The sequence below is a fragment of the Corapipo altera genome, unplaced genomic scaffold, assembly GCF_003945725.1.
Source record: "Corapipo altera isolate COAL_440 unplaced genomic scaffold, ASM394572v1 RXGC01000115.1, whole genome shotgun sequence".
NCBI lineage: Eukaryota > Metazoa > Chordata > Aves > Passeriformes > Pipridae > Corapipo > Corapipo altera.
This window is the reverse complement of record NW_020884986.1, coordinates 1,152,980-1,179,029: the sequence shown is the minus strand read 5'-3', so window position 1 is coordinate 1,179,029 and position 26,050 is coordinate 1,152,980. Positions and strand designations below refer to the sequence as shown.

At 37.0% G+C, this 26,050-nt stretch overlaps 1 protein-coding gene across 7 annotated transcripts in view; it reads right to left on the bottom strand.

Annotated features, from left to right (window-relative positions):
* The window catches only part of EPHA6 (EPH receptor A6), a 447,233-nt gene that overhangs the window by 91,226 nt on the left and 329,957 nt on the right, over positions 1–26,050 (bottom strand). For all 7 annotated transcript variants that reach the window (XM_027666146.1, XM_027666144.1, XM_027666147.1 and 4 more), the window contains 3 exons: positions 24,448–24,518; positions 21,276–21,401; positions 13,425–13,610 (listed from right to left, as the gene is read on the bottom strand). In XM_027666146.1, coding sequence (XP_027521947.1) covers positions 13,425–13,610; positions 21,276–21,401; positions 24,448–24,518 — 383 coding nt within the window. The remainder of the gene's footprint in view (positions 1–13,424; positions 13,611–21,275; positions 21,402–24,447; positions 24,519–26,050) is intronic.

Sequence of the window (26,050 nt, the reverse complement as noted above, 5' to 3'; positions counted from 1 at the left end):
TTGAGATCCTTGTGAAAGACAGTGCTTTCCTACAAACCTGAAGTGCAGGAGTTCTCTCATTCCTTGACTGGTAGATGGTAACAAATCCAGAGTTAGGAATATTTACATAGAATGAGACTATTTTAGACACCCTCAATTATAAAAACTTTTGGCTTTACTTACGACTTCTCCGGGACAAAAAGCAAATGCTGAGAGAAGCTTGCAATTCCTAAGGAGGAACTGATGTAAGTTCCAGAATATCTGGGGAGAATATTAACATCTAATTTAATTTCCCCTCACTGCTTCTATACAAAGAGGAGATTTGGGGGGAAAAAAAATGAGGGAATTGCTTGAAAAGAGTTCTCCAAACACTATAGCCATTTATTTTGGGATGTGTTAAATGTCAACGCACACTGAAGTCCTGGTTTGCTGAGAAGACTGGTGTGACAACATTAATATGATTAAGGCTTTTAACAGCAATAACAGCTGCTGTGTTGAATCATCTTCGTAGTCTTAATGGAATAGTAATTGGAAATACTGTGTTTCTATGGGATAAAACAACCAAAGTATGCTTAAGCTGTCTACTAAAAAAGTGTTTTTTAGTCAGTGCTAGACTGAAAATAGCTTTAGCACAATGCTAAACAAGAACTCTGAAATCTTCATGTATTTATAGTTTTGTATGATACCCAGAACACTGTTACAAGCGTTATATGATGTACATTTGGATTTCATTGTCATGCATGGATTATCAAGTTAGTTGGGAAAAAAATACTTTAAAATTACAGTTTTAATTATAGCATACATGAAAAACAAAGCCTGGAATATTAGCCAAAATCTTTGTGATTCATTTTGTATTCATCATGATTTTAGGGAATTATTAATCCATTAATAATTAACATTATGAATTCCATTTCAGTCATCTTTTGATCACCCATTTTTTGTGATTTTGGAAGGAAAAATGCGGAGTAAAGTCTAAGTATTGTTATCATATGGAATTCTTCATCCTTTAAGACAGAAACCTCCTATGTGAAATATTGACTGGGTCTTACAAATGGGGTGGTTAAGAAGTTCCAGGGGCTTTTAAATTTTCAGGTATCTACTTTCATGGCATTTCCATAAAAAGAGAGAGACTGAGTTTTAATTTTGTACTTCATGTTTAAAAATTGCCGTAACTTTTAATTTAATGAGTGAAAGAGCTTTTCATGAGTGACATCTGAAGAAGAATGTATTCATGCAGCCTGAGTTCTGCAATGAAAGCTCAGATTATCTACTCTTTTAGCCTTGCTATTCTGTAACAGTATGAACAAGGGGTAGGAGATAAAAGCTCTCCACTTTTAGACAGCAATTAGTATCAATGAAAAAGAGTTTTCAGTTTTCAGTAAAGAAAAACACCTGGGGCTAAGGTTCTAGAGAGTCAACTGACAAAAAGGGATTTTTTTGTTAAAAAAATCTAAATTGTGGGTGAGGATTCCTTTCTATTCACATATCAACCATTCACAATTCACAGTTCAGCAGTATCAATAAAATTAAGCACACATCTTTGATTTTCTGTTTGGTTACAAACACGAAGTGACTCCCTCAAACAATGTCAAGGTTAGAAGTGGAAAGATCGTTGTCATTACCACAATTGTGACCTTGGGTGAATTCTTTGATTAGAAGTGCATTACATGCTGGTTTACACTTCCAAATCTGTGTGTCACGTAAAAAACCCTCTTTGCTAATGAGGGTGTCCCAGACTACATCTGATGAACCAGGTTAGAAGCCAGGCTGTAGGCAGCTCCTGCATCTCTCTGATGGGCTGAGGAATATGGAGAGGAATTCTGCTCTCTTGATGTTGGAAAATGCTACTGACCAAAGACAATTAGCTGTGTTTGTTAATTATCTCCTTGTTGGTATCAGTGTATTCAGAGGATTTTCTCTCAAGCTCAAAGACCACTTGGTGTTCAGTGGGGATGCCACGTGGTAAAACCTCTCTCATCTTCCATGTGGCAGTTTTGGCAACAGTCATTCTGGCAAAATGGATGCTGGGCAGTAATTGTTTAGAAAGTCTATGAAGTCACATTTTTCAATGCTTATAAAGGCATTCATTGAAAATTAGAAGCAAATTGCCAATCTTATCTAAACCAGCAAAACAACATTTGTATGCTGAAGAATGTACTCAACAACAGTTGAGAGGAAAAAAGCAGAAGAGGGAAAGAGGGGAGACTAATTTCCAAAGCGGCTAAATTATTGTCATTCTAGGGAGATATTAACAAGTTTCTGTTGTTTCAGGAAGAAAGGAAATAAATTATGTGAATTCTAGCAGCAGTACAATGGCTTGTTTCAGATTTCTACTATTATGAAAATTCTATACTATGCTTCTCTAGATGAAATATTGAAATAAAGTCATCATCAGCTAAACTTATTTACTTTCAAATTTCATTCAGCAGAAATTACCTTGTTAAAGTTTAGTAGAGAAAATGACAATATTTACCAATTCATGCAGTCACGAATCTATTCTGGAATGTCTGACTGAATACATTTGCCTCTTAAAATCTGTTTGCAGGATTGTCGTTAGTGTTTTGTGCTTATATTAAGAATATATTTAAACTGAATACTCTGCAACTTCACATCATCTATTAAGGTGTTTAAAAAAATATACTTTTTTTTCCACATTGCTTCTTTCTTTCAGTTGTGTCTCCCTTAACAGCTTGATCATCTACTCCTGATTTATAAGCACTGTGTTTATCTGTGAAGAAATGAAGAATTTAAGGAGCGGTATTTTTTACAAACTGATTTTCCAACCAAAACTTCAGGAGTCTGGAAAGGATCCCAAGCATTTTGCATCCAAGTTGTTTACTTATCTGGAACCTGAACCATGTATGTATTAAGAATCAGAAAGATAATTATAGTCAGTTAAATGGATACAGCAAGACTCAGTAGAGAGGAAGTAAAAAAAGGTATTTGGAGAAGAAGATAGTGATGGGCTCAGTTAATAGATTCTGAATAAACAATTTAAGAGATGAAAACTCTCTTTAAATGATGGCATTATTTTGTGTGGATGTTGGTGACAGTGATGGAAGAATGATGGGAGCAGAAATAATTTATCTGCCTTGGCTGGAGCTGCAATGCTGGGTGAGATCAGGAAGCAAAGTGGGCAGGTACAAATGTATGTCATTAAAGTTCCCACTTGTTCTCCAGAGCACAACACAGAAAATACACGTTACTTTTCAACAGACCATGACTCAAACAAGTCTGAACAGATTTTCACTGCATAATATGACTGTTCCACTTCCAGATTTCAAGGATTTCTGGCTAATCACTGAAAATGGTTATTTTCATCAGTTTTTATTCTGTATGCTGGAAGATGAATCTGTATGTGTGAATCATGTCCCAGCTAACAATATTCCATTCATGTGCTTTGTTCCCTGTGTGAGGAGGATGTGTCAGGTCTGAGATGAAGAGAAGCTTCTGCTCTCTTTCTGTCCCATCCAAAGCATCACAGCTACAGTTGTTTATAGCAGTCCTTGCACTAGAAAGATGATGATGTTCCAAATAACCAAAGGGGTTTATTTTTCTCACACCTAACTCTCACGTTTCTACAAAATACAACATCAGATAATGTATATGAGAAAATTACCAATCTGTATTTCAATTCTTCTTCTTCATATGAATAAAGATATGTGAGGCTTGCTGCCCTCCATTAGACATTAAGTGAGGCCTTAAGTTGTAATAAATATCACAATACAAATTTTTGAGGCAGAGTTTTATATGACAGACCATGTGCCACATCTGGGAAATCACTCCCATAATTACCTGAGGAACTTGCATTTTCCTGGTACTGGTGGCCTCTCTATTTTTGGGGTGACAGGAGATTGATCACATTGGTGATTTTGCTCTCATTTAGGTACCATAACTTGTCCTTACATATTAGCTTGCAGAGTATTGCTAGCACTGCCCTTTCAGCTAATTACTGGTGTTGGTCTGGAATGTTCTGTTTCATCACACATTTGGCAAAGTGAACTGGTAGCCCTAAACAACATAGAACAAGAAAAACCTACTCATTTCATTTCTTAATTCACACACTTGCAAACAAATGTAAAATTTAAAGAAATGTGAACCAGAGAAGGGGCACAGCTTTTCTGGAACAGTTTTTATGACTTGAACATTCATCCAGTTAATTAAATTTCAAGCATAAAAGCTGGTCTATTTAACCTTGCATCTTAGGTGAATTGAGGTATGTTTACACATTGTATTCTCTTATTTATTTTGTGAAGGCTGTAACTCAGAGAGCTGGTAACTAGAACCTGGAATCATTACATGGTTGAAAGTGGTAACACCAATACTGTTGGTCCATAAAGATTGTCAGAATATCCTAAATGAGAAACAACAGATAATTGTGCACTATTTTCAGGATTGGCACAGACTTTTACATTAGTTTTTAAAAGTTAGAGATCTTATCAATAAAAATCTAATTGCTATTTTGTACCTGTTTACTTTAACAAAACATGCATTTCTGGGTTTTGCAGAAGTACCAAGATACATACTTCCATTCTCAGAAACCTGAAATCCAATGGACTAGAGAAGATTAATATTATTTATAACACTCACTAAATTTGACAACTCTTCTGTAATAAGATTTCAGCATTATTAAATTTTTTACTTGTAATGATTATGGGTTCAATAGCATTTTGCCTCCTGGGTTTCTAAACACTTCATAAATACGTTTGGATTTTATGATCTGAAAGGTCTTTTCCAACCTAAATGATTCTGTGATTCTATGATAAACAAACATGTAAATCCCCACAATAACCCCTGTTTCACACATGTAAGGCTTATCCAAAGCATCAGACAAATACAAACAACACTGTGAGGGAGAAAAAGAACTCTTCATGCACAAACAAACTTTAGGCAGGATTAAGATAATACACTGAGAATAACTGCAGCAAATCAAAAGCACCAGGGATACGTTGTTATTATTTTGATACACTCATGTAAGTTTGAATTTAGTTAAGCTGGTAAAAATGACAGCAGTTTCTCCTAAAAAAAGAAACAATGGGGACTTAACAGTCACCATGGTTAGGTCTCCCATCTTTCACTTTGTCACCTCAAGGGGAATCTGTGTTCCTTGGTATCACGAATGGACCTACACCCAGCATCTACCATGGGACAAAAACATTGAATTATCTCTAATATTTTGATATCTAATCTCTAATCTAGATTTATCCCATACAAATGCAGTCTGAGTATAACATATTAACTCAAATGATCATGAAACAGGTAAAACTTGGTATGACAAGGCTTCTATCCTAACCAAGACACATCTCAGCTTCTTTTTAAGAATCAACTCTAATCCTCAAAAATATAGATATACATTCCCCTACCTGTAATAGCCTTCCTGGGACTTTGTCTTAACTTATATCATGGCAGCCTACAGTAGCTTTAGTGCCACTCTTTCATTCTTTTTAGAACAAGTACAACCAGAAACGAAGAGACTAATGGCAGCACAGAAGAAAGAAATGTAGTAAGTAAATTAGTCTGAGGCAATGAGATGTCAGTCCTGACTATATTACATCACATAATTTTTCATATTGTAAATTGTACTTGGTGATTTAATTCTTTTTCCTTAGCACTTTCCTCAGATTTCCCCTGGAAATTTCCGGTGAAACTGCAGTACAGCCAGGGTAATAACAGCTGGGAAACCGCCCTCAGTGGTTCCCCATCAGCCTGGAAGGATACAAATAGTATGGTCCAGAACTCTGGGCACTGTGCTGGTTTCTCCTTAATGACTGCAATGCTGGAACTAAGAGTGTGTTTCTAAATTTGACAAGGACAACAAAATCCCTTGGTATGCAAAGGAAAGGTGTGAGAAAACACAGAACAAAATTCTGGAAGACAAAGCAGGTCAGTTGAGATGGCAGCAAAGAACCAGACAAATACATCCTGGAGGAAAGACTGCCAGCCAGCTGTATCACAGAGGAGGATCCATGGGTAATAATAAATCAAAATAAAACCCAATTATGGTTGCTATTGAAAACCACATGTATTTAGAGATGAGTAACAAAGTTTACATTTAAAACAGTTATTTCCTGCTTGTTAGTGGAAGGTAAGGTTCAGCATCAGCTGTATCCACTCTTGAAAGCCATGCTTTACCCATACTTCAGACAAGATATTAATTGACTGGAAAGAGTCCAAAGGAAAGCATTAAGAATGACCAAAGGTCACGCAAACATACACCATGAAGAAAAACCTGACAGAATCTGGTTGACTTACTGAAGACAGTAAAGACATTATAATGGTCTGCAAATGTAAAATATTGCTGCAAAGAGGAAAGACACAAACTGTTCCACCACAGACAGGAAAATAGTTAATGGCTTTAAGGTGCAGTAAGAAAAATAATTCAGTTTAACACTAGGAAGGTTAAGTATGAGAACAGTTAAACTCAGCTTTGCCCAGGGAGGCTATGGAATCTTCACCAGGAAAGGTTTCAGAGAATAGGATAGGCAAGTCTATCCAGACTAGTTTAAATGTAATTGATTGTGCCTTGGGGCAGGAAGATGGACCAGGTGACCTCTCAGTATCCTTCACAGCTCAATGCCGAACATTCCGTGAATTACAAGAGAATGATTTATTGTTGAAAAATGGTGCAAAGTTTATTAAATTTGCCTTTTAAAAGAACACAACCATGCTTCAATTTTGAGCATACTGTAATATTTAACAATTAGGTTGAAGTTTACCAAATAATGCTTCTGATATAATCTGACCTTACTGGGCTCTAAAACACAGCAGAACCCCTCTTAGCCATCATTAGCAATTACTCTCAAACTCAGCATGTCTTGGTATTAATTCCGTGAGAACACCTCATTCCCAGCAAAGATTTAGCAAAAACAAAGTTGCAACAGGTCTTTACCAGTGCTCAATTACATGTATATTTACTAGCGTGTTTTTGCCTCTATACAGAAGAAGAAATAAATGTACAGTTATCAAAATAAATCAACCAAGTACAACTTGTGAATTGGGATTTATAGGTTGCTTTATACACACTCTTTAACCCCCTCACTCCTTTAACTGTCAGCTGCAATTGCCATTGTCATTTATAATTTCTCTCATCATTGCTTATATGGTCTTCCTTCACAGGCAACAGATCAGCCATGGCATGCAGCAAATCTGTCAGCAGAGTGTAATCTGGTCTCCCCCTGTTATTCACTGAATCTTCTGTTTGTAGTTGTTAAAAAAGCCCCAACCCTTCAAATGTCTCCTACACACTCTTGCCCTTTAACTTTTTGTACCATATTCTCTACTTTCGTGGTGGAGGAAGAAACTGCATATTTTATTCAGTAGACATATGGAAATGCAATCATTTGTGGTTAATAATGATTCTAATTATGGAAGTTCATGACTATGCATTTCCTTTAAAAGAAAAGAAAAAAAATAGTCTGGATATATCTTTTTATGGCTGTTAGTAGGAACAATTTTTGTCATACGTTATTCTACTAGAACCACATCTCCCATCAAAGCATCTAAGTATCTTTGAAAGCCAGGTCCTGCATGTCTGAGTACAGACATCTATAGGCAAAGGATCCTGAAGAAAGTGAAATCCTGTTTCTCAGATGTAACCTATAAAAGCAGAATTGTAGAAGTTAGTGTATCATGGGCAGATTAAGCTGCTGCTAACAAGATGTTGGCTTGTTTTACTGTCTGACAATATGCTTGTTCTTCACTGCTTATCATCCTGTGAAAGATATTGCAGTAGAATTGGCAGGTATAATGTATAGTTTCCTAACTGCAAAAGAGAAAAGCAGAACACAGAAATGTGACTGATCTGAACTGTAGGAAATAGTAATGGCCCTTTGATTTTTGTGGAAAAAATTTCTCAGAATGCAATGCCTGAAAGACAAATTTAATTTTTCCTGAGGTGTAAAAGCCAATTTCTTCTAAGCATGTGTCATTCAGGAGAACAAGCATTGTGCATTCTTAATTTTTGCCAGCACCCTTCAACAAATGGATGCATGGTAGTTTGCCAGTGCTATTTGAAATGTTCACACACATGCATGCATGTGTAAAAATAGCTCGGTACTATCAACATTAATTATGTTCTTTGAGTACCAGTCATGAAGGGTAACCTTTTTGGCAAGAAGGCTACAGATACCGAGTTTTGTTGTGTTAACAGCAATCATGTGCAGAGCTCTAAATTTCAGCTCTGTGTTTTGGATAATATTTTAATAAATTGATCTCCTAAACTTGGCTAACAATGCAGGTTTTGTGTTAATTTGCTCACCAAAGCAACATTGAATTCAGTAATGTGTTGTGATATTTATCCATGAAATAGGACACAAAGGAAAATAAAGGGAGTGAGCCAAATTGAAATTTACAGCTCCACTTACTGAAAAATTTGTGATACAACTGAAATCCTGCTGTTTTGTCTGTCATTATGTGCATAACTACAATATGGTTCATCAGACAAATTCAGCTTTATGTAAAGCCCACTGGCTAATATGACACACAGATAGTGTCACCCCTGTTTTGTGTCACAGTGGATTGTCCACAATCAGAATGGAAGATATCTGTGGATGAATAATGTCTTCCTACCCTCCTGTGTTGCATAAGGGAGGTGCAAGTGCCTGACATGGGTTCAAGGAGTGGATTTGAAGACATTTTGGCCTCCAGCAAGCACATCTGTGCCTGGAGATGCTCTCGGTGTTTCGGTGGTGTGCTGAGATTACTGACAGATGGAAACATTAAGATTTGAAATAGGTTACACTGTGGGTTATAAACAACTCTATAATGCTAACGTGGAATTTATTAACATCATGTGTTTTCTGCTGGTCCTAAAGGTTTTAGTTTTCAGAATTGCATGATAAATACTGTAATGCAGGTCCTGTCTTTTTGTGTATAATCATAATCATATTTTCTAAGCTATCATGGTCTAGCCTGTGTCAGATAGTCACAACTTGGCTCTTAAAAGGCCAGCATTTAAACTTTGCAGAATCACACTTCCTGGGAGTACAATTTCAACACCCCTGACCAAGGCAAGGATATTTCAAATACTGCTACAAATGTTCCTCAATCCTTTTGTATAAAACCCAAATTATGTGTATAACAAACACATGTACTGGAAAACGTTTCACCTTCTCAAAGGAATTCTGAACTCCACTTAATAGTTGCAACCTGTTAACAGATTGGAGAAAAGGGCAACATTAGATTCATTACACTAAGGGCTCAGAGGCCTAGAGCACAATGTCTTGGCTGAAAAAAATTAATTAATTATGTCCTGCATTTTTGAAAAATGAAAAAGGGGTCAGATATGAAGAGCTACATACAGTAAATTGTAGTGAAAAAGGATCATGCCGATGCTTTGCATTCCTTGTGGACAAGGTCAGGTGCACTGATTTTAGGGCTTGTGTTGCACTGAACAGGTTATATACAATATTTTAAAAAGAAACTTAACAATTAAAGCTTTGAATTCAACCTACTAGATGACTGACTAAAGATTTCAGAACTGGAATCACATTCACAATTTGAAAGCCACTAAATCAAAACAGTGAGGAGACAATAAGGGAGTTGGAAGCGTCATTCCAAACCCAAGCTCAGTGTTTGAGGATGTGAGTGTACACAGAAACAAAAGCGTAGGTGCTGCCTTCATTTAGCCTCCTTTGGGGACTTTTCTGAAAATTCTTCTGAAGATTATCAATATACATATTGGTGGTAAAGAAAATGAACGCCTTAAAAAGATTACTGCTGTATGTGTGACAGGTGCAAATCCTCCAGCAGTCAAAATTTGGAAACAGAAACAATTCCTCATAAATCATTTTTAACAACTGAAAGTTATTTAGGGTAAAGCTTGAGGGGAAGGGGAACAAACAAGTTATAAATGTAATAAAGCCCTCTCATACCTTGATATTTCGTATTGACACAGCATTACATAGCACTGATTAGGCTGTGCTTTAAACTGCTGTGTAAGACAACATCAGGTTAAACTAACTATAGATTCCAGGCTGGATTTTCTCTAATACAGTTACAATAGTCAGAGACCATTTTTCATGTCTTTGTAGATATAGTTATGCTGTCAGATGTTTGCTTTAATTTATTTTACAGACTTTTAATAGGAAATCTGCAACACAGGCTTCAACAGGATGTAGAAGTGGAGACATTTTCTGCATAGCCCAGCTTACAATGATGGTCACATATGTTTGTACTGGAGAAAGAAGTTATTTTTCCTATACTTTTTATTGAAATAGCAGCAGCTTGGCCAAGGACATAAAACTGATCAGAGCATGCCCTGAAACACCCAAGAAGAGATCCAAAAATTATCACTGTATTAAATCCATAAACACTAACATTTATGGATGTTTTCATAAAGTGCCTAAGCATCTATGATAAATTTGCAAGGCAACGAGCAGCCCTTTTATGGCAAACCATGCAAGGAATGGTGTTGCTAAAAGAAACCTAACAGGAATAAAGTTTTCCCTGTGACTTCTGATCAGTAATATAAGTGAGTGATCAGATCCAGATTCTCTGCTATGGTGTATCTGCCTTTGGCCCAGCAAATTGCCCTTGAAATGAACTCTCTGGTAACAGAGAGCTTGTGCTACAGCAACTCTTCTGCCTACTGCTCTCTGTGATTAGGGACTGTGGTTAGGACAATTGAGAAATGAAGCAATAAGAAAAGGGAATTAAACCTCTGTTTCAGACCTACTTTTGAGCAGGTTTAGTTTCACATTTTTTTCATCCTGTACAGTACATATTACACAGCAATTTTGAAAACAGTATAATTTAAAAGTTAACATCTGCTTAGCTGGTAGCACCAGATAAAAGCTCTCATTTGTAATGAACAGGAGAATTTGTTATAGCCCCAGTCAATACCTATTGACTTGGTAGAGCACTTCTGCTTATTACAACCAAACCCTTTTTCTTTTTTGTTCAATAGTCAATGACACTGGAATGGAAGGTACTGCTTATAAACTGGTGAAATATATACCAGCAACAGCTAGAAGTTAATGACTAATGGTTACAAAGAGGAAAGCATGTGCTAAGAACAGCATTACACATCTATTAATCACATTTACTGCATTTGATGTGCCTTTATAGGTTAGTGGAACTGTAATGCACATCAGATAAATAGTTTTTGCTGTTATTAATCTTAGTTTCAGCACAGAACACCTTTTAATCACACTATCATTACATAAATAACTCTGCTAGGACAAAGTTCTGTCTGACTTTGACAGCACATGTTTTCGTTACAGGAAATTTCTGTCTCATGGTGGATTCTGAAGTTCTACACTTAGGATTTAGGGAAGTGCAAGACAACTGTTCTTCTCCCAGCTGAAGTCATGTTGTTTCCTAAATACCAAGGGTGGGGCTGTGTAAATGCAAGGGACCATCCTAAGGATAAACTGGAAAGAGGGAAGGAGAGCAGGGTGGATGTGCCCATTGCTCAGCTTCCTTCTGGTTTCTTCCTGCAGCAGACTAGAGCTGCACAACCTTGTCCTTCACACTTTATATAACTTGGACTTTATATGCCTTGGGGTGAAATTTGCTGATAATTCATGTAGTCTTTTTTCATTCTATAACTGTGGTTTTATAATTGTTTGTTTGTTTGTTATAAACCTGCCTGACCCAAAAATATTTTCTTTCAAACTTTCAGTACTATTTTATATCTGAGAAATGCATAATTTTTTAGGACAGTGTGACTATAACAGTAGCACCTACTGTTTTTATACTACCTTTAAACAAACATTACAAAACAATAATAAAGTTTGTTGGCAGCTTAGGGAAAAGCAGAGCTGCTAATGATGACTTTTTGGCTTACAGGTGTCTATAATCACCTTTCCTATAGAACATTAACAAATACTCTAATGCTGGAGCACTGATTTATCTGTTTGATTTTGCTTTCTGAATGCAGTCTTGATTTCTCTCTAGGCTGATGATGAGTCATTACGGAAAGAAAATTTATAAATGGGGCAAAGATTAAACAATCGTGCCATGGTCAAGTACATTATACTGTATTCTGTGTGCACCATTTAATTGGATTCCAACAATGTTCATAAATCACAGCCATTTGCATTTTTCAGGGATGAGAAACACCCTCCTAGATCCACCACGTGGATCCTGGTCATACCTGTGATACTGCTATTGGGGAAGACTGGTGGAATTTAATTGCTGCTATGCTACTGTTCAGTATGAAGCAGGAGTTAAATTCAATTAAGTTCCTACATATTTACATCTCTTGACAAAGGTCCCCAGTGCGGCTCAGCCTGGGTTAAGTTGTGTTCTTGTTTGCTGTCAGCAGAGCAGAGCAATGGTGAGATTAAAGCTGCATCTTTTCTGCAATGCCATAGATTTTGTTAGTCTAATAACCAAACATACCCAAATAATAATAAATTTATCCTTGCAATACTGTGTTAAGAAAGAAAGAGATCCTCTTCTTAATTTAGAACCACAGGGAGACAGATTTGCACATGGGTGGGTCATTCCATAAACCTGTTGAAATTCCATTCCAACAGCACGAGTTCAGGAGCTATTCTTCCCTCTTTGTTCTAGTACTTTGTGTTTTCCAAACACAGCTTTTGATGTTGTAACAAGGTGAAAACAGGAAATATTCATAACATATTTACTGTATTTACTGTGAAGGTAAGATGACATTATTGTTTTACACACACAACACTTCCCTTTAAAAGAAAAATATAAGTACTGCAAATTAGCAAGCAACATGGCTTAGTTGAGATGAATCAATTTTGAAAAGAAAATAGCTTTTTTAATTCCATTTTTTTAATTCATTACTGGAAAAAAGGTGGCATTAAAGAAATTACATGCATGTTAATGTCTTTTTACTTAATACTTAAGTGAGCACTAGATATTTCAGCATTTCAGAAAAGTCCAGAACGCCACTAAAAATGCTGGATTTCAGAGGCAAGGGATATTCATCACAGCTGCAAGAGTTAAGTAGAGTAAGACATTTTGTAGATTATTCTGGAATTTTGGTAAAGTGCACAAAAATTTACAAAGTGTTTACATTTTGTTTCTTTAAAATAGGAAATTTATCTCTTGTGGTACCAAAATCAGCAAGTCTCCACCAAATAAATAATAAATACTTCTGCAAAAAAAGAGTATAACTGATATTTTTCAAGACAATTTGACTTCATTGTCAACTCAGTTACTTTTATGGTTTTCTCCACTTCCCTACAAGCAACCTCTCCAGTCTATTTCATAAGAACCTGTAAAGACATCATTCAAATGAGGATGATTGTTATTAAAAGCTAAAACATTTCTAATTGAAAACAGATAGGCTGTGCATTTCCTACTATGGTCCCAAACTTTGCGGTATCAACTGTCACTTCATGATTTGGAAGATTTCTGAGAACTGTAATCCGTATTGAATGTGGACATAGATGCTTAATTTTGATACTAAATGACTTAGAATGGGAAAACCACCATAACAGTCTTAACTAAAGATGTTAGTGACTTACTTTTTGTAACAACTCCTTCGAGGCGAATTATATTCGGGTGATCAAATTGTCCCATGATACTGGCCTCCCTCAGGAAATCTCTCCTCTGCCTGTCCATATAGCCACCTTTTAGAGTTTTAATTGCAACAGGGATCTCTCTTTTTCCTGGTGTCTTCAGACGTCCACTGCACACTTCTCCAAACTCACCTTAAATAGATAAAACATTGGTTAGATCACTCACAGTGCCTGTACACAAAAATATTCAAGAAACCCACACATCTCTTAAAAGTGGGCAAGTTCCTGAGTTTCATCACATCCCTGAAAAACAAAATATTCAGCAGTGTTTCACAACAGTCACCTTTCCTTTGTGCCACACTGCGAGATCATGGGGACTTGTATCACTCTCAGACTTTGAGACTGAATTTTGATGTCAATATGTGTGTGATATATAACTGAGAATGCCACGAGGAAGGAATGTAAGGACACTTGAGATTTTTATTCCAGTGATGACAAAATATCATCTAAAATATCTATTTATAGTAATATTTATCTCTAGGGGTGAAATGCACTGAGACCTATATGATAAGAAAAGCCCTGAGACCATCAGAATACTTGACTATCCTCCAACCGTAGAAAGTATTTAAAAAGTACTTTGTGCTGTGATGTCCCAGAAAAGCACTTGCACATGATTTATTTAAATAGACTTACACACATACTTAAAATTAATTATGCATTTCCCTGTTCAGACACCCAAAGGCCAACAGATTCAGCAAATCTGGACTGAGTTGCATAACAAGAGGAGTGTCAGAGCTTTTTCCCCCGATGTTCTCCTGTGTACATTATGGGCTGTGAGGAACACTTCTCCCTGCACTCCCTTTACACGTTTACTAATCGAGTTTGTACGGAAATCACAACTTTCCTTTGATCTTGAAGTCATTCAGAAGCTATTTAAAGCCCCTACCAAATATACTCTGGATGCCTGCAGGTCACTTTTCAATCCGTCATAATTCAGTAAATGAAAAGCAACATTCACAAAAATATTTCAAAGCACTACCCAGTGCAGGGAAATTCCATAGGAAACCAAATTTTCTACCCCAGTCATTTGGGAATCAGAACTGCTAAAAACCAAAAAATGAATAATGAACAGATATATATGTCCAACTGGAGGAAATAAATTGTTAACCCCTCCTTCAAGTGTTGTCTGAATTAGTTTTCCTTAAACTTTGAGGACAGAAGAAAAGAAAATAGGAAAGCTCCATCATGTAATAGTGTGCCTTCAGATATGAACCAAGTCTAGAAGAGAGAGACCTTAAAGGCAGAAGCTTCACTTCAGAAAATTTGATGTTGCAGGATTAGAATGGATAATGTCATACAGCTTTTATTTTATTAGGTTCTGTCGTTTCCACTAAAAGAAAACAAAGTTTTATTAGTCAATAAGATCCAGGAAGAGTGGAGGGATTAAAAGAACAGTTTCATAGCTTGTCTTTCACTTCAAAGACAGAGGTATCAACAAGTGCAAGAGTACAATTAACAGATGCTGAGCATAATCTCTGAATAAATTATCAGCTTCTTAAACAGATTTAAAAAAAGTGTCCCAGGTCTCCTTTCCACAAATCCCCCCTCCCCTCCCCTTCCCCCAAGTTGTTTTATTTCTACTTAATTTTCAAAAATAAATTAAAGCATGTGCTTCCCTGCAGATGTGTGCAAATATAAGATATGTGAAAATACATGTCACAGAATCACAGAATCTGCTGAGCTGGAAGGGACTCACAAGGATCATGGAGTCCAACCCTTATCCCTGCACAAGACCATCCCCAAGAGTCACACCAGGTGGGACTTAATGCTCTGGGAATCTTTTGACAAAGGTGGAAGTTGTGGAAGGATTTTCCTATATAATTTTTCCCCTTTAGAAAGTTCTCCTTAACAGTTTGCTTGCCTGACTACTGAAAAAGTAGTAGCTAATTTGGACCTGTAAAGTCCTACCATAAAAGAAAGTTATGAAACCTGAATGCTTTGAAGGAAGCATGGTATATTAATTTTCTATGATATGTCCAGCAGAGCCAAAACACATCTCCAAAGCACTGACCTTATTGTATCTTACTGTTTTTTTCCAAATTAAATGCCTAAAATGAGAAAAATTTCCAAGTTCTTTCTCTTGATGAAACAGTGAAAAGTAAAAATACTAGAGCCTTAATATCCAGATTTTTAAAGAAATTTTGTGATAGATAAATCTGCAGAACTGCAAAATCTCATTTTTGAGAATAATTTGGAAAGCCTAGGTTATAGAATAAATGGTTTTGCTAACACAAGATTATACAAGAGTACTACAACTTCAGAATTTCATCCCTCAGGGACTGTAAAAGGCTGTTCACCAAGTGTTTTTAAATAAATTAAACTGAAGGAGGCAGGAGAAGGGCTTACAATCCCAAGATTTATTACCTGTGCAACACCTAAAGCAGGAGAAGGAATACTGTGTCTTCTCCCTGACCTGTTCCTTTTACCTTTTTTGGATGCATGATTTGTGAAGTCGGAAAGGAATTTCACTGCCCTCAGATATTAGGATTGATAAACTGCTGAACATAAAGACTAACAGCAGGTTTTTTGTGACATGATGTCAAACAGACAGTGAGTGATCATCAGCTCCCAGAACACACAGTTCCTACATTTAGAAACCTAAAGTATGTATAATAACTTCTAATTCTGTTTTAGACTAGATGGAGATCAATGATGCAATTTAAAGCATTGTGCTATTTACATGGAGAGTTTGACAAGATTTCATCCCACAGTAACTTTTCTGCATTTTCAATGTTTTTAAAGTCAAGGGGGAATGTGCTCAACAAAAGGAATTTTTTAAATCTAAGAATCTAAGTCTCATTGCTCAGGTTTGATGATAAACAAGATAAATGTTGACCCTGCAGCAGTAAAGGTCCATGACTGCATGTGTAATAAGTGGAAGCTGAGAGCCAGATGTCAATGAAGTCGACAGCTTTCCTTGCTCCAGGGAAAAGGCTGATGATAACTAGAGGAAAAAATAGAGTTCAATGTCTGTTTGGTTTTAATAAAATTTAAATAATCCCTGGTTTAATGATCTAAACCTCATACATCTTACTGTGTGTTACACACAAAGAAGCTGATTGAGCAGTCTAGAAATTTACCCTGTGCAAACCACACATCCCTTTTCTCACTCAGTCAGAGCATATGTGTTATTTAAAGTGAAATAGGAATAGCCAGCCCCTTAAAAGTGTGATGTGCAGTCTAGTATTACTACATGGGATCAAAACAAATCTCTTGCAGCACAGACAGTTGCTGTTGATGCAACTGAAAGGTCACAGCACCAAATACAGCTCGGCTCATTTTCCCATTTTAGTCATTACACCTGTGGGAGAACTAGCAGGAGATTGAGATTATAAAAAGAATATAGTCTACTCTCCGTGAAAAATGGAGGAGTTGGTCTCTTCCTTGAGTTTCAATATTATAACAAAGAAAATAAGAAGCTAATTTTAACTGATAAAACAGACTTGACAAAGTACCTCTGGGAATTCCTTCTTTAAAGAGGTGCTGAAGCCTTAAACCAAATAGCAAGAAGTGAGGGGGCAGAAAAAAGTGTCATGGGCAAGATAGAAACACATAATATGATACAATGTCAGTAGGTGCAGCAGGCTCAATATGAGAGTTGCTGAAAGGGACCATCTGAAGAAAATCTACAACAATGAATCGATGGCAAATTTTGGGAACTGGCAAAAAGGCACAGAGCGATCTTTGGAATAAACCAATATGAGATCTGATGGAATATTTAAGATTAGTGATTAAAAAAATCAGCCAAGAGTTTTGAATCCAAGAATATGCAATACAACATTAAACAATACTAAAACTTGGTCATAAAGAGTAGATAAAATAAAAGGGAATTGCACCATTTAAGCAATAACCATTGTAACTATTGCTAGAATGTGAACTTCATTAATACATGTTTATTTGGTTGGTGTTATCACAAACTAAGCAGGTAACACAAATAGGTCCTGTTTTGCTTTTTGGATTGTAATCTGCTTTTTATTATGAATATTTTATCAAACTGCAAATTCCATTTTGGTTGTAAACTGTTTCCCCTACTGCCTTTACCCTCCTGTTTGAACCAAGATAGAGGAGAAGATATTCGAAGAATAGAAAAAAGACCATTAACAGCTATTAACTTGGATAATTTTTCTTCTTGAAGTAATCTCACAAACTCAGTATCCTTTCTTAAATTGTTGCTGCTCTGCCTTTCTTATTCTTACCTGCCTAATGAGATGAACTTGCAATAGTAACATTTATTAAATCTACAAATAAATGTAGAGACATTACCTTTTTATTTTGGCTATGAAATCTTTGACTGTTGCTGGCCAAGTGTCATTTTGATCTTTGTGACCACTAACGGCTATTTTCCAATATACTTTTTCTGCTTGAAGTTCTTGCTACTTTTTCAATTTGACCATTTTTTGCCACCTTCTCTAAACCTTTTTTTAGTATCTGATGGAAAATCATCATTATCTGGAGCAGTCAGTGTGTAAGCAAGAAATTTAGACATTTTCCTCTTTTTTTAATATCGTATAATACTATCTTTATGTACTTGACACCAAAGATCAGACCCAATTGTCTGTGTAACATGGTTAATAGGATAGGTTTTTAAAAACTGAAAATGAAAACTTTTAGTTCTTGAATAGAAATAATTGTTGTTTGAAAAACTGAAGTTACAGAAATTAGAAATGAAAATCATTGACCAAAATAAATTGTTAAAACAGACCAAATTTAAGAAATGCATCAATATCTTCTTAAAAGATATTGATGTTTCATTTTGTAAAAGATGTTAATTTTTGGTTTCGCTTAGGTGAAAATTTAAGTATCTTTATAAATAATTCTCCTGTGATTAGAAATGCATTTTATATCCAGTTGAAATGTTTAATATGGAATTAAAGAGAATTCATAGAGAAAGTTTGAGGACTGTTGTGAATTATGCTGATATGTTATGTCCCTTGTTAGCTATTAAAGAACTGTGTAAGAATCTGTAGTCTCTGTGCCTCAGCCATGGTATTTAACCTGTATCTTGCCTGCATAGAAATAGGTTTAAATTTCATTTCAAGCAGTTTGCAAGTCCTAGTAGGTGAATATTTTTGAAGATGGCAAATTGCCCAAGTAATTTTAGAAAAATAAAAACCATAAAAATAAAATGTCAAAGTATACACTCCCCCACATAAAAGAAAAGGGGGAAAGAAGCTGAGTAAAGAATTTTCATGAATTAATTGAGAGTAAGGACACAATTTTAATCTGAACTAAAATCAATAAACCCAATCCTTGTCTATCGTATTCAGCTGCTTGGAAATCAGTAGTTACATTACTGTTAGTGTTAATGTAGTTCAAAATGCTTTACAATCCAAGACATCAACATCTATAGCATATCTGAAGAAAAGGAAGAAATAAAAGAAATCAGATAGAATGTTTTCTGCAGAAATCAGCCCTCTGGGGGCTCTCTCAAGCTCATAATTCCAAAGGTGCACAGAACTACATATTATCTGGCTTAAGCAATCAGGTGGACTGAAGTACTCCAGAGATATAGATTGCATTGGGAAACAGAACTGTCCCTCTTACTTTCAGGTCAATACTTTTCTCCCCTGTTTGTTAACAGACATGGTTTCATTTCTGTTATATTATTTACATCACCTTTTCTAGTGCATAAAGCACTTTTGAGCAACACTGAAGCTACTTCTGCTCTTGTCAGTGTAGTAATGTATCATTAAATGAGGGATCTTAAGGGAAAAATACTCCTCCTTTCTAGAATGACTAAGATATATGAAAGAGAGATAAAAAAGAAGCCTCACAGTGCATTATGTCTTCTGACAGTAATTTTCCTGACAATATTTGCTAGCATGAGTTCTTTGGTGGGTTCACTAAGAGCAACTTAAGATGAGGTTTTCTGTCCACTTTTACAAGATGTAACTGATTTTTTAATTCTGTTGTATTGTGAATGATTTCACTTTTTTCCTTCATGACATTAGAGTTTAAGAAAGTAAATAAGGTCAAAGTAAGTAAGTAATAAAATAGTATTGTTAAAGAAAGCTCAGTAGCTCAAGGATGGGCACTGGAGCATGGAACATACTAAATAAAATTACATTGAAGTGAACATCTGTGCAGTTGGTATTGTAAGCACCTTTAACACAACAATTTACAAAATTTAGTCACTTTTAATATCTTGAGGACACAGAGAAATATCCGTATTGTGTAATATGAAGACCGGGAGTGTTAATCTCCTTTGCAGGAAGAAATTATATTTCAGACCTGGATTCTGTTCCTACATTCATCAAAATTTCTGACACAGACTTTCAGCTCTCCCACCTTCCCCTTCTGTTGGGGCTGAGAAACGATTAATTCTCCTCAGCCATTACAGGGTAACAACACAGAGGATGTAAAGTACCACAGGAACTCCAGACTCTCCTTGTCAGTCTGTTTTTTGTTTTAATTTGTTATAACTGTAAGAAACGTTGGTGGGCCTTCTGAATGGCATGTTGGTCATAAGCTGTGCATTGAGATCCACTAGTTAGGTGAGTTTATAAGGCCTTTTTCTGACCTTGTCTCTCTAAGTCCTCAGTAAACCATGAACTGGGTAAAACACAGCAAACAATCTCAGGCTCTGGACAACAATGAAATGGTTTCTGCCCCACATAGTCAGAACACAAGAAATGGTTTTACAAGACTGTTTTTTACAAGTATTTCACTTTTGTTGTGTTAACCTCAAGGGTGCGTTTTCTGTCACCATTGAGCTGGTGACACCACCATCAGGACCTCTAGTGAACTCTAGAAAGCAGCCATGAGCCTTTAACCCTACAAAGACTTTCCAGAAGTGAATGTGTGGGAACACTTGCACATCATTTTCCTGAGCAGAAAAACCTGACAATTAAACCAAGCCTCAGACAAGAGGATAACACTTAATGCACGGAGCAGACATTGCACATCAGCAAAAGTAGGATCCCTGAAAACACAAGGGGCACATTATCTCCCCTAGAAAAAAAGAACAATGTACATACAGGATGAAGGAACTTCTGAAACATTATCGAACAGCTGTGAAGTGGCTTATATCCCCAGTGAGATGTTCTCAACTGAAGGTAAATGCTCCATAGGTGAGAACAGAGTCTAAAACAGTTGATCAGATGTAATTCCTTTCTGTCTCCACCACACACTTGGACAAACAAGGATATAGGAGGAGATCATGAAGCTATTTTTCCATTCATCCTCTTTTCAAGTCCGCATAACCTTTCATACTGTCTCCACCTCCTTATCAGAATTTCCTCTTTTCCCTCTGCTAATGATCCTTCTCCACACAGGAAAGCCTCTCCCAAGCCAGCCTCTCCTTTCCCTCCCCTCATTCTCCTCCTGTTTTTTATTTGAGGATAACTTTTTCTCAGTCTTCTACATTCTGAACTTATCTCCCCACAGAAACAAATTCTGGTCTAATTTCACGCTTAGCGACTGAGAACACATGACAATAACTTTGGCAAATGCTGAGTGCAAGAATGTTTTTAGTGCATCTGGAAAAAAGAAACAAACCCATAACAAACAGGACAAAAAAACCAACCCTACCCCAAAAAATTATAAAGCCTTAAAAAACATTTAGGATAAAACATTGTTTTGGAGAATCTCCCTTTAGAGAACTCCTGATTTAAATATGAACATGTTTGGAGCATGAGCTGGATATAATATCTCAGATACACCACACTTTAGAGAGGACTGTCAGAGAAATACACCCACATTTTCTGCTATACTTGACCACTTGCATTATTCTGGTGACTCAAGAAAAGCAGCCTTGCCAGGCCTGGACATTTCTTTTTAAAGTGGGTATAGTTTTACCTGCCCCAATAACTCTTTCAATACGAATTCTTGAAGGATCTATCTCCTTTGCAAACTCATGGACAGCAAGAGATGGGTCTTCATACGTGTCTGGATCAATGTACGTTTTGAGTCCTGGGAAACGCACTGCAAAAAAGAGAGAATAACAGGAATCAAGAACTTTGACATTGTGCACTGTAACAAGATTTATTTATTTATTTATTTCTAAACTAGACAACTGAAAGGATTGGAAATAACTTATTAAATCTTCCACATTTAAAGTTCCAGAACCCAATAGAAGAGGATAATGATCCCAAGTTACTAATGCTTGCTACTGATTTCACAGAACCAAGTGCAGAATGCCTGAGTTGTCCCCATTTGGACCATCAAAGACTGAGCACAGGCTTAAACATTTCCTCTTATCCTTCAAGAGGCTTATTTAGGTGACGCTTCTGAGACACTAATGACCTCGTTCTTACAGCTCCATAGACAGAGAAGAATTCTCTGACAACCCAACACTAGCAAAAGCATTCCAAAGTACTGACTGAAAGTGTAAAATGGTCCTGCTGGGCCCTGCTCAAATCTTCTGAGGTGTTCTGGGTGACTGAAAGCATGGATACTTCTTCAGGATTGGTGCATTGTTACAATAAACATCCTTCCAGCTTGCAATGATGACTGATAACCAGTGTTGGCACATAGAATGGAGAAAATACCAGTATTAGTTTTTCTGAAGGTTATTTATAACTCTAGTTACTGTCAAGTTTGCCAGTTACATGAGTCCCAGAGTTTATTCTGTCCCGTGGGAAGAAAATGTCAAAGGTCTTAAGAAAATTCAGTCTTTGGTATTTAACTTGATAAGAGAGTGCTGAATTCTTATGCTGTTTTGCCTCTATTCCAGATGAAAACAAGTATCTCCTGAGAAACAGCACTTCAGGCAGGAAAATTAAGAGGACAATAAAGTTTTTGGAAAATTCTTCCTAGGACAAAATATCAGCTCTAGTTAAATTGTAAGGAAAATGCAATTTTGATTTTGGGTATGTAAAATTACATTCTTCTTCCTCTTTTTTTTTTTTTAATTGTAAGCATTTCCTTTCTGAATTCAGTTTAATATTTTAGTCAGAAGAGGCTTCTTGGAGTCTCAGTACTTAGTTTATATCCTTAAAGAACGCTTCAAGTACAGCTGGTAAATTTGGAAAATGCAGCAAGTCATGAGAAAATATGAGCTGGTCACTTGAAAGGCTGCCTAGAGTGACACCAAGTGAGGGCTCAATGATATTGGAAAAGCAGAGCCTCAAGACTAACAGCCAAGGCAGCTTATATGCCCCTTTGCTGCTCCTTGGGCAATTTAGGCAACCTGTCCTTTACTTTGAAAACACAGGTTCCTAATTCACTCCTTTCATTTAGGAGTGGAATGCTGAACATTCCTTTTGCCAAACAGGTCAAATTTTTGAGATTCTTTCCTCTAAGGATGAGTCCTGGAGGACTGTGCTGCTTTGTCCTCCTCTGGTCAGCTGGAACAACCAGAGAGCCAGGTGCAAGATGAGAACAAAAATATCCAAATCCATTTCCAAGGCTTTGATAATTCCTGTCTGTTTCCTTGGAGATGGCAGTGGCAAGAGTGGGATGGTGCCAGATGGCTTTGGAAGGCTCAGGTAAGCCATCATTTTCTGGCACACCCAATATCCCTTGTGTTCCTGAGTATTGTGTGTTCAAGAACTTATCGTTGTTTCTCTTGGACTGTCTGGATGGAAATCCTTTTCAGGCTGCTGCCATGTGATGATTAAGTTCTGGAAAACTTTCAATGCATTAACAGAAGTTGACGTAAATAATGCATCAACTTATCGGGATAAAAGGAGGCTACTGCAGCTGGGTCCAGAGAATCCCTTTAAAAAGAATTCAGCATTTCTCAGCCATTCCTCTTATCACTTAACAGCTGAGTCTAAAGGAGTTCATTATCTGATGAGCTTCAGCCAGTCTGGGAGTGGTCACCCTTATGCTGGTCCTGGGAGCGATTGCACAGTCCCACGCGTTGTTTCAGGTTGAGATGCTGGATCCCAAATCCATAGGCAGCCAGCAGCCAGGCAAAGGTTGCTGTGTGGAGGGTGTATTTATGCAGGTGCTGTTTTGTGTAAAGGAGGGAATATTGTTGGCAGTACAGTCTTGGCTGCTGGGGTAAATCACAAAAATTCCGCTTTATCCTTGGTTCTATGGAGCACATACACGAGCAGAGATTTGGCCCCTCCAGAGTGATGCTGAGATAACTGCAAATGACTGAGAAGCTTCTGAGATGAAGCTGTGTCAACATGAAATACAGGTACCATTTACCCCAGCCTGAAAGACATTGAGTGAGGCTTTCTTTTAAATTCAGTCACAGACTCAGAGGCATAAATCAAACTCTCCTGCTGGAAGGCTTTTGTCCTTTTTCATTTCTGACCATGCTTGGAAACAAATGACAAACAAATATTTCTAGGAAGTATACTTTATGGGGAAATGTGCCCTTTTCCTTGACAGAAAGAGGCACTTGGCTAGATATAGTGATGTCACCTGTAAAAAGATTTTACTTCTGGTGACTTAACTTCTGTGTTGATCACAGTATTTCCAGGGGTGTTATCAAAATGATGAAAAAATAAAATTTTATATCCTTTGTATAATACCTTTGGAATAAAAACAACAAACCAGTAAGGCAACTAATTTAAACTAGGTAGCTAAACTGAACTATATAAACTGATGTACTGCCTGTGAGAGACTGGCAGGATTTTCTTTCACTGTACTGATCAGTGAGCAGGAACATGAGGGAAGATAACCCATTCCACTTCTTATTTCTTGGGTGGCTGGAAGTGTAGATCCCTAAATCCAAAGAGAACTAGATACAAATAAGTCACATAGTCACCAAGAGAGGAACTTTGAGGCAGAAATTTAACGTCAAGAACAATTGAGACATCACAGAAATATACATGAAAAACTGATTAAATATTAATAATTGAATGAAAAAAACCCCCATAATAACTAGAGTGAATTTAGTGAAATTGTTCAAGAGGACATAACCCCCTACACCTTTGATGATGCAGACAGTAAGGAACTACTCAAATGACCAGATTAAAATATCAGCAGAAAAAACTGTCCAGGAAACAATGAACATTCTTCATTTAAAATATGATATAGATATTACGTAACACAGTGTTGAACTACTTACAATGTCCATTTTGCAAATGAGCCCTTCTTTTCTCCTCAGATTTCATTTTGGCCTTTATGTACCACTGGCATCTTTCAAGAAAAACAAGTGAGGTTTTAAATAAAATACTTGCCATGGATAAAATAAATGTACATTAAGTTTTATCTGCCCTTTTATGAAAGTCAGAATCTTTGCATTTGGAACACATATTTAGATATGAATCTAAAGAGGGAACTATGAAGAACTACAAATAGATTACATACAAAGAAAAATAGATCAGAGTTGAATTATTAGCATGAAAGTGATGACTTTAAATTTCATTCAAAACTTTATTTCGAGTTTGACTCCTTCAAAGAATTCTGATACTTTAATAAATTATCACTTTCCTGCATTCCTGTTTGCATATGTAAGTTGTTGGTAATTAAACCTTATCCTATTAACTTTCATATACAGTGGGTGAAAAAAACTCACATTTTCTTCCTAATTGAGTAGTAATGACTTCACCACATTTCATGAAAAAAGAAATTTTTCTTTCACATCAGGATCACTTTTTTTCTTTTATTTTGCTGAGTGGCTCTGTGCACTGTGAGCCAGGCACTGATTTATTATTTCTTCTAAGATAGCAAATATCATACAGGATAAACATTAGGTTTCAGCATATGCCTCTATGATTGCTATAAAATTGCAAATCCTTGGCAAACCACTCAAAACTCTGTGGAAGTTCGTGAATTGTCAGCAAACATATCTGACAATGCAAGGGTATATGTTGGAGAAAACTGCCACATGGTAAGTTTTTGGGTTCCTGGTAATGGAATCTCCCCCAACCTGAATGTTGCCAACCTGTTAATGCTGATTTAGAGGGTCACATGGTAGCAGCAACTGTCTCAGTCAAGAAAAAACCAAAATATTTGATCTTGGTCTTAAAGCTTGCTCTCACTCAACAAGGCCAAGTGCTGTGTCCTGCACTTTGGCCACAACAACCCCCTGCAGCACTACAGGCTGGGGACAGAGTGGCTGGAGAGCAGCCAGGCGGAGAGGGACCTGGGGGTGCTGATTGACAGGAGGCTGAACATGAGCCAACAGTGTGCCCAGGTGGCCAAAAAGGCCAATGGCATCCTGACCTGCATCAAGAACAGTGTGGCCAGCAGGAGCAGGGAAGTGATCCTTCCCCTGTACTCTGCATTGGTGAGGCCACACCTTGAGTATTGTGTTCAACTCTGGGCCCCTCAGTTCAGGAGGGATATTGAGGTGCTGGAGCGGGTCCAGAGAAGAGCAACGAGGCTGGTGAAGGGACTGGAGCACAGGTCCTATGATGAGAGGCTGAGGGAGCTGGGGTTGTTCAGTCTGGAGAAGAGAAGGCTTAGAGGCGACCTCATCACTCTCTTCAACTACCTGAAGGGAGGTTATAGCCAGGTGGGGGTTGGTCTCTTCTCCCAGGCAACCAACAATAGGACAAGGGGACATGGGCTCAAGCTCTGCCAGGGGAGGTTTAGGTTAGATGTTAGGAAGAAATTCTTTACAGAGAGGGTTATCAGGCATTGGAACGGCCTACCCAGAGAGGTGGTGGATTCACCATCCCTGGAGGTTTTTAAAAAGAGATTGGACGTGGCCCTTAGTGCCATGA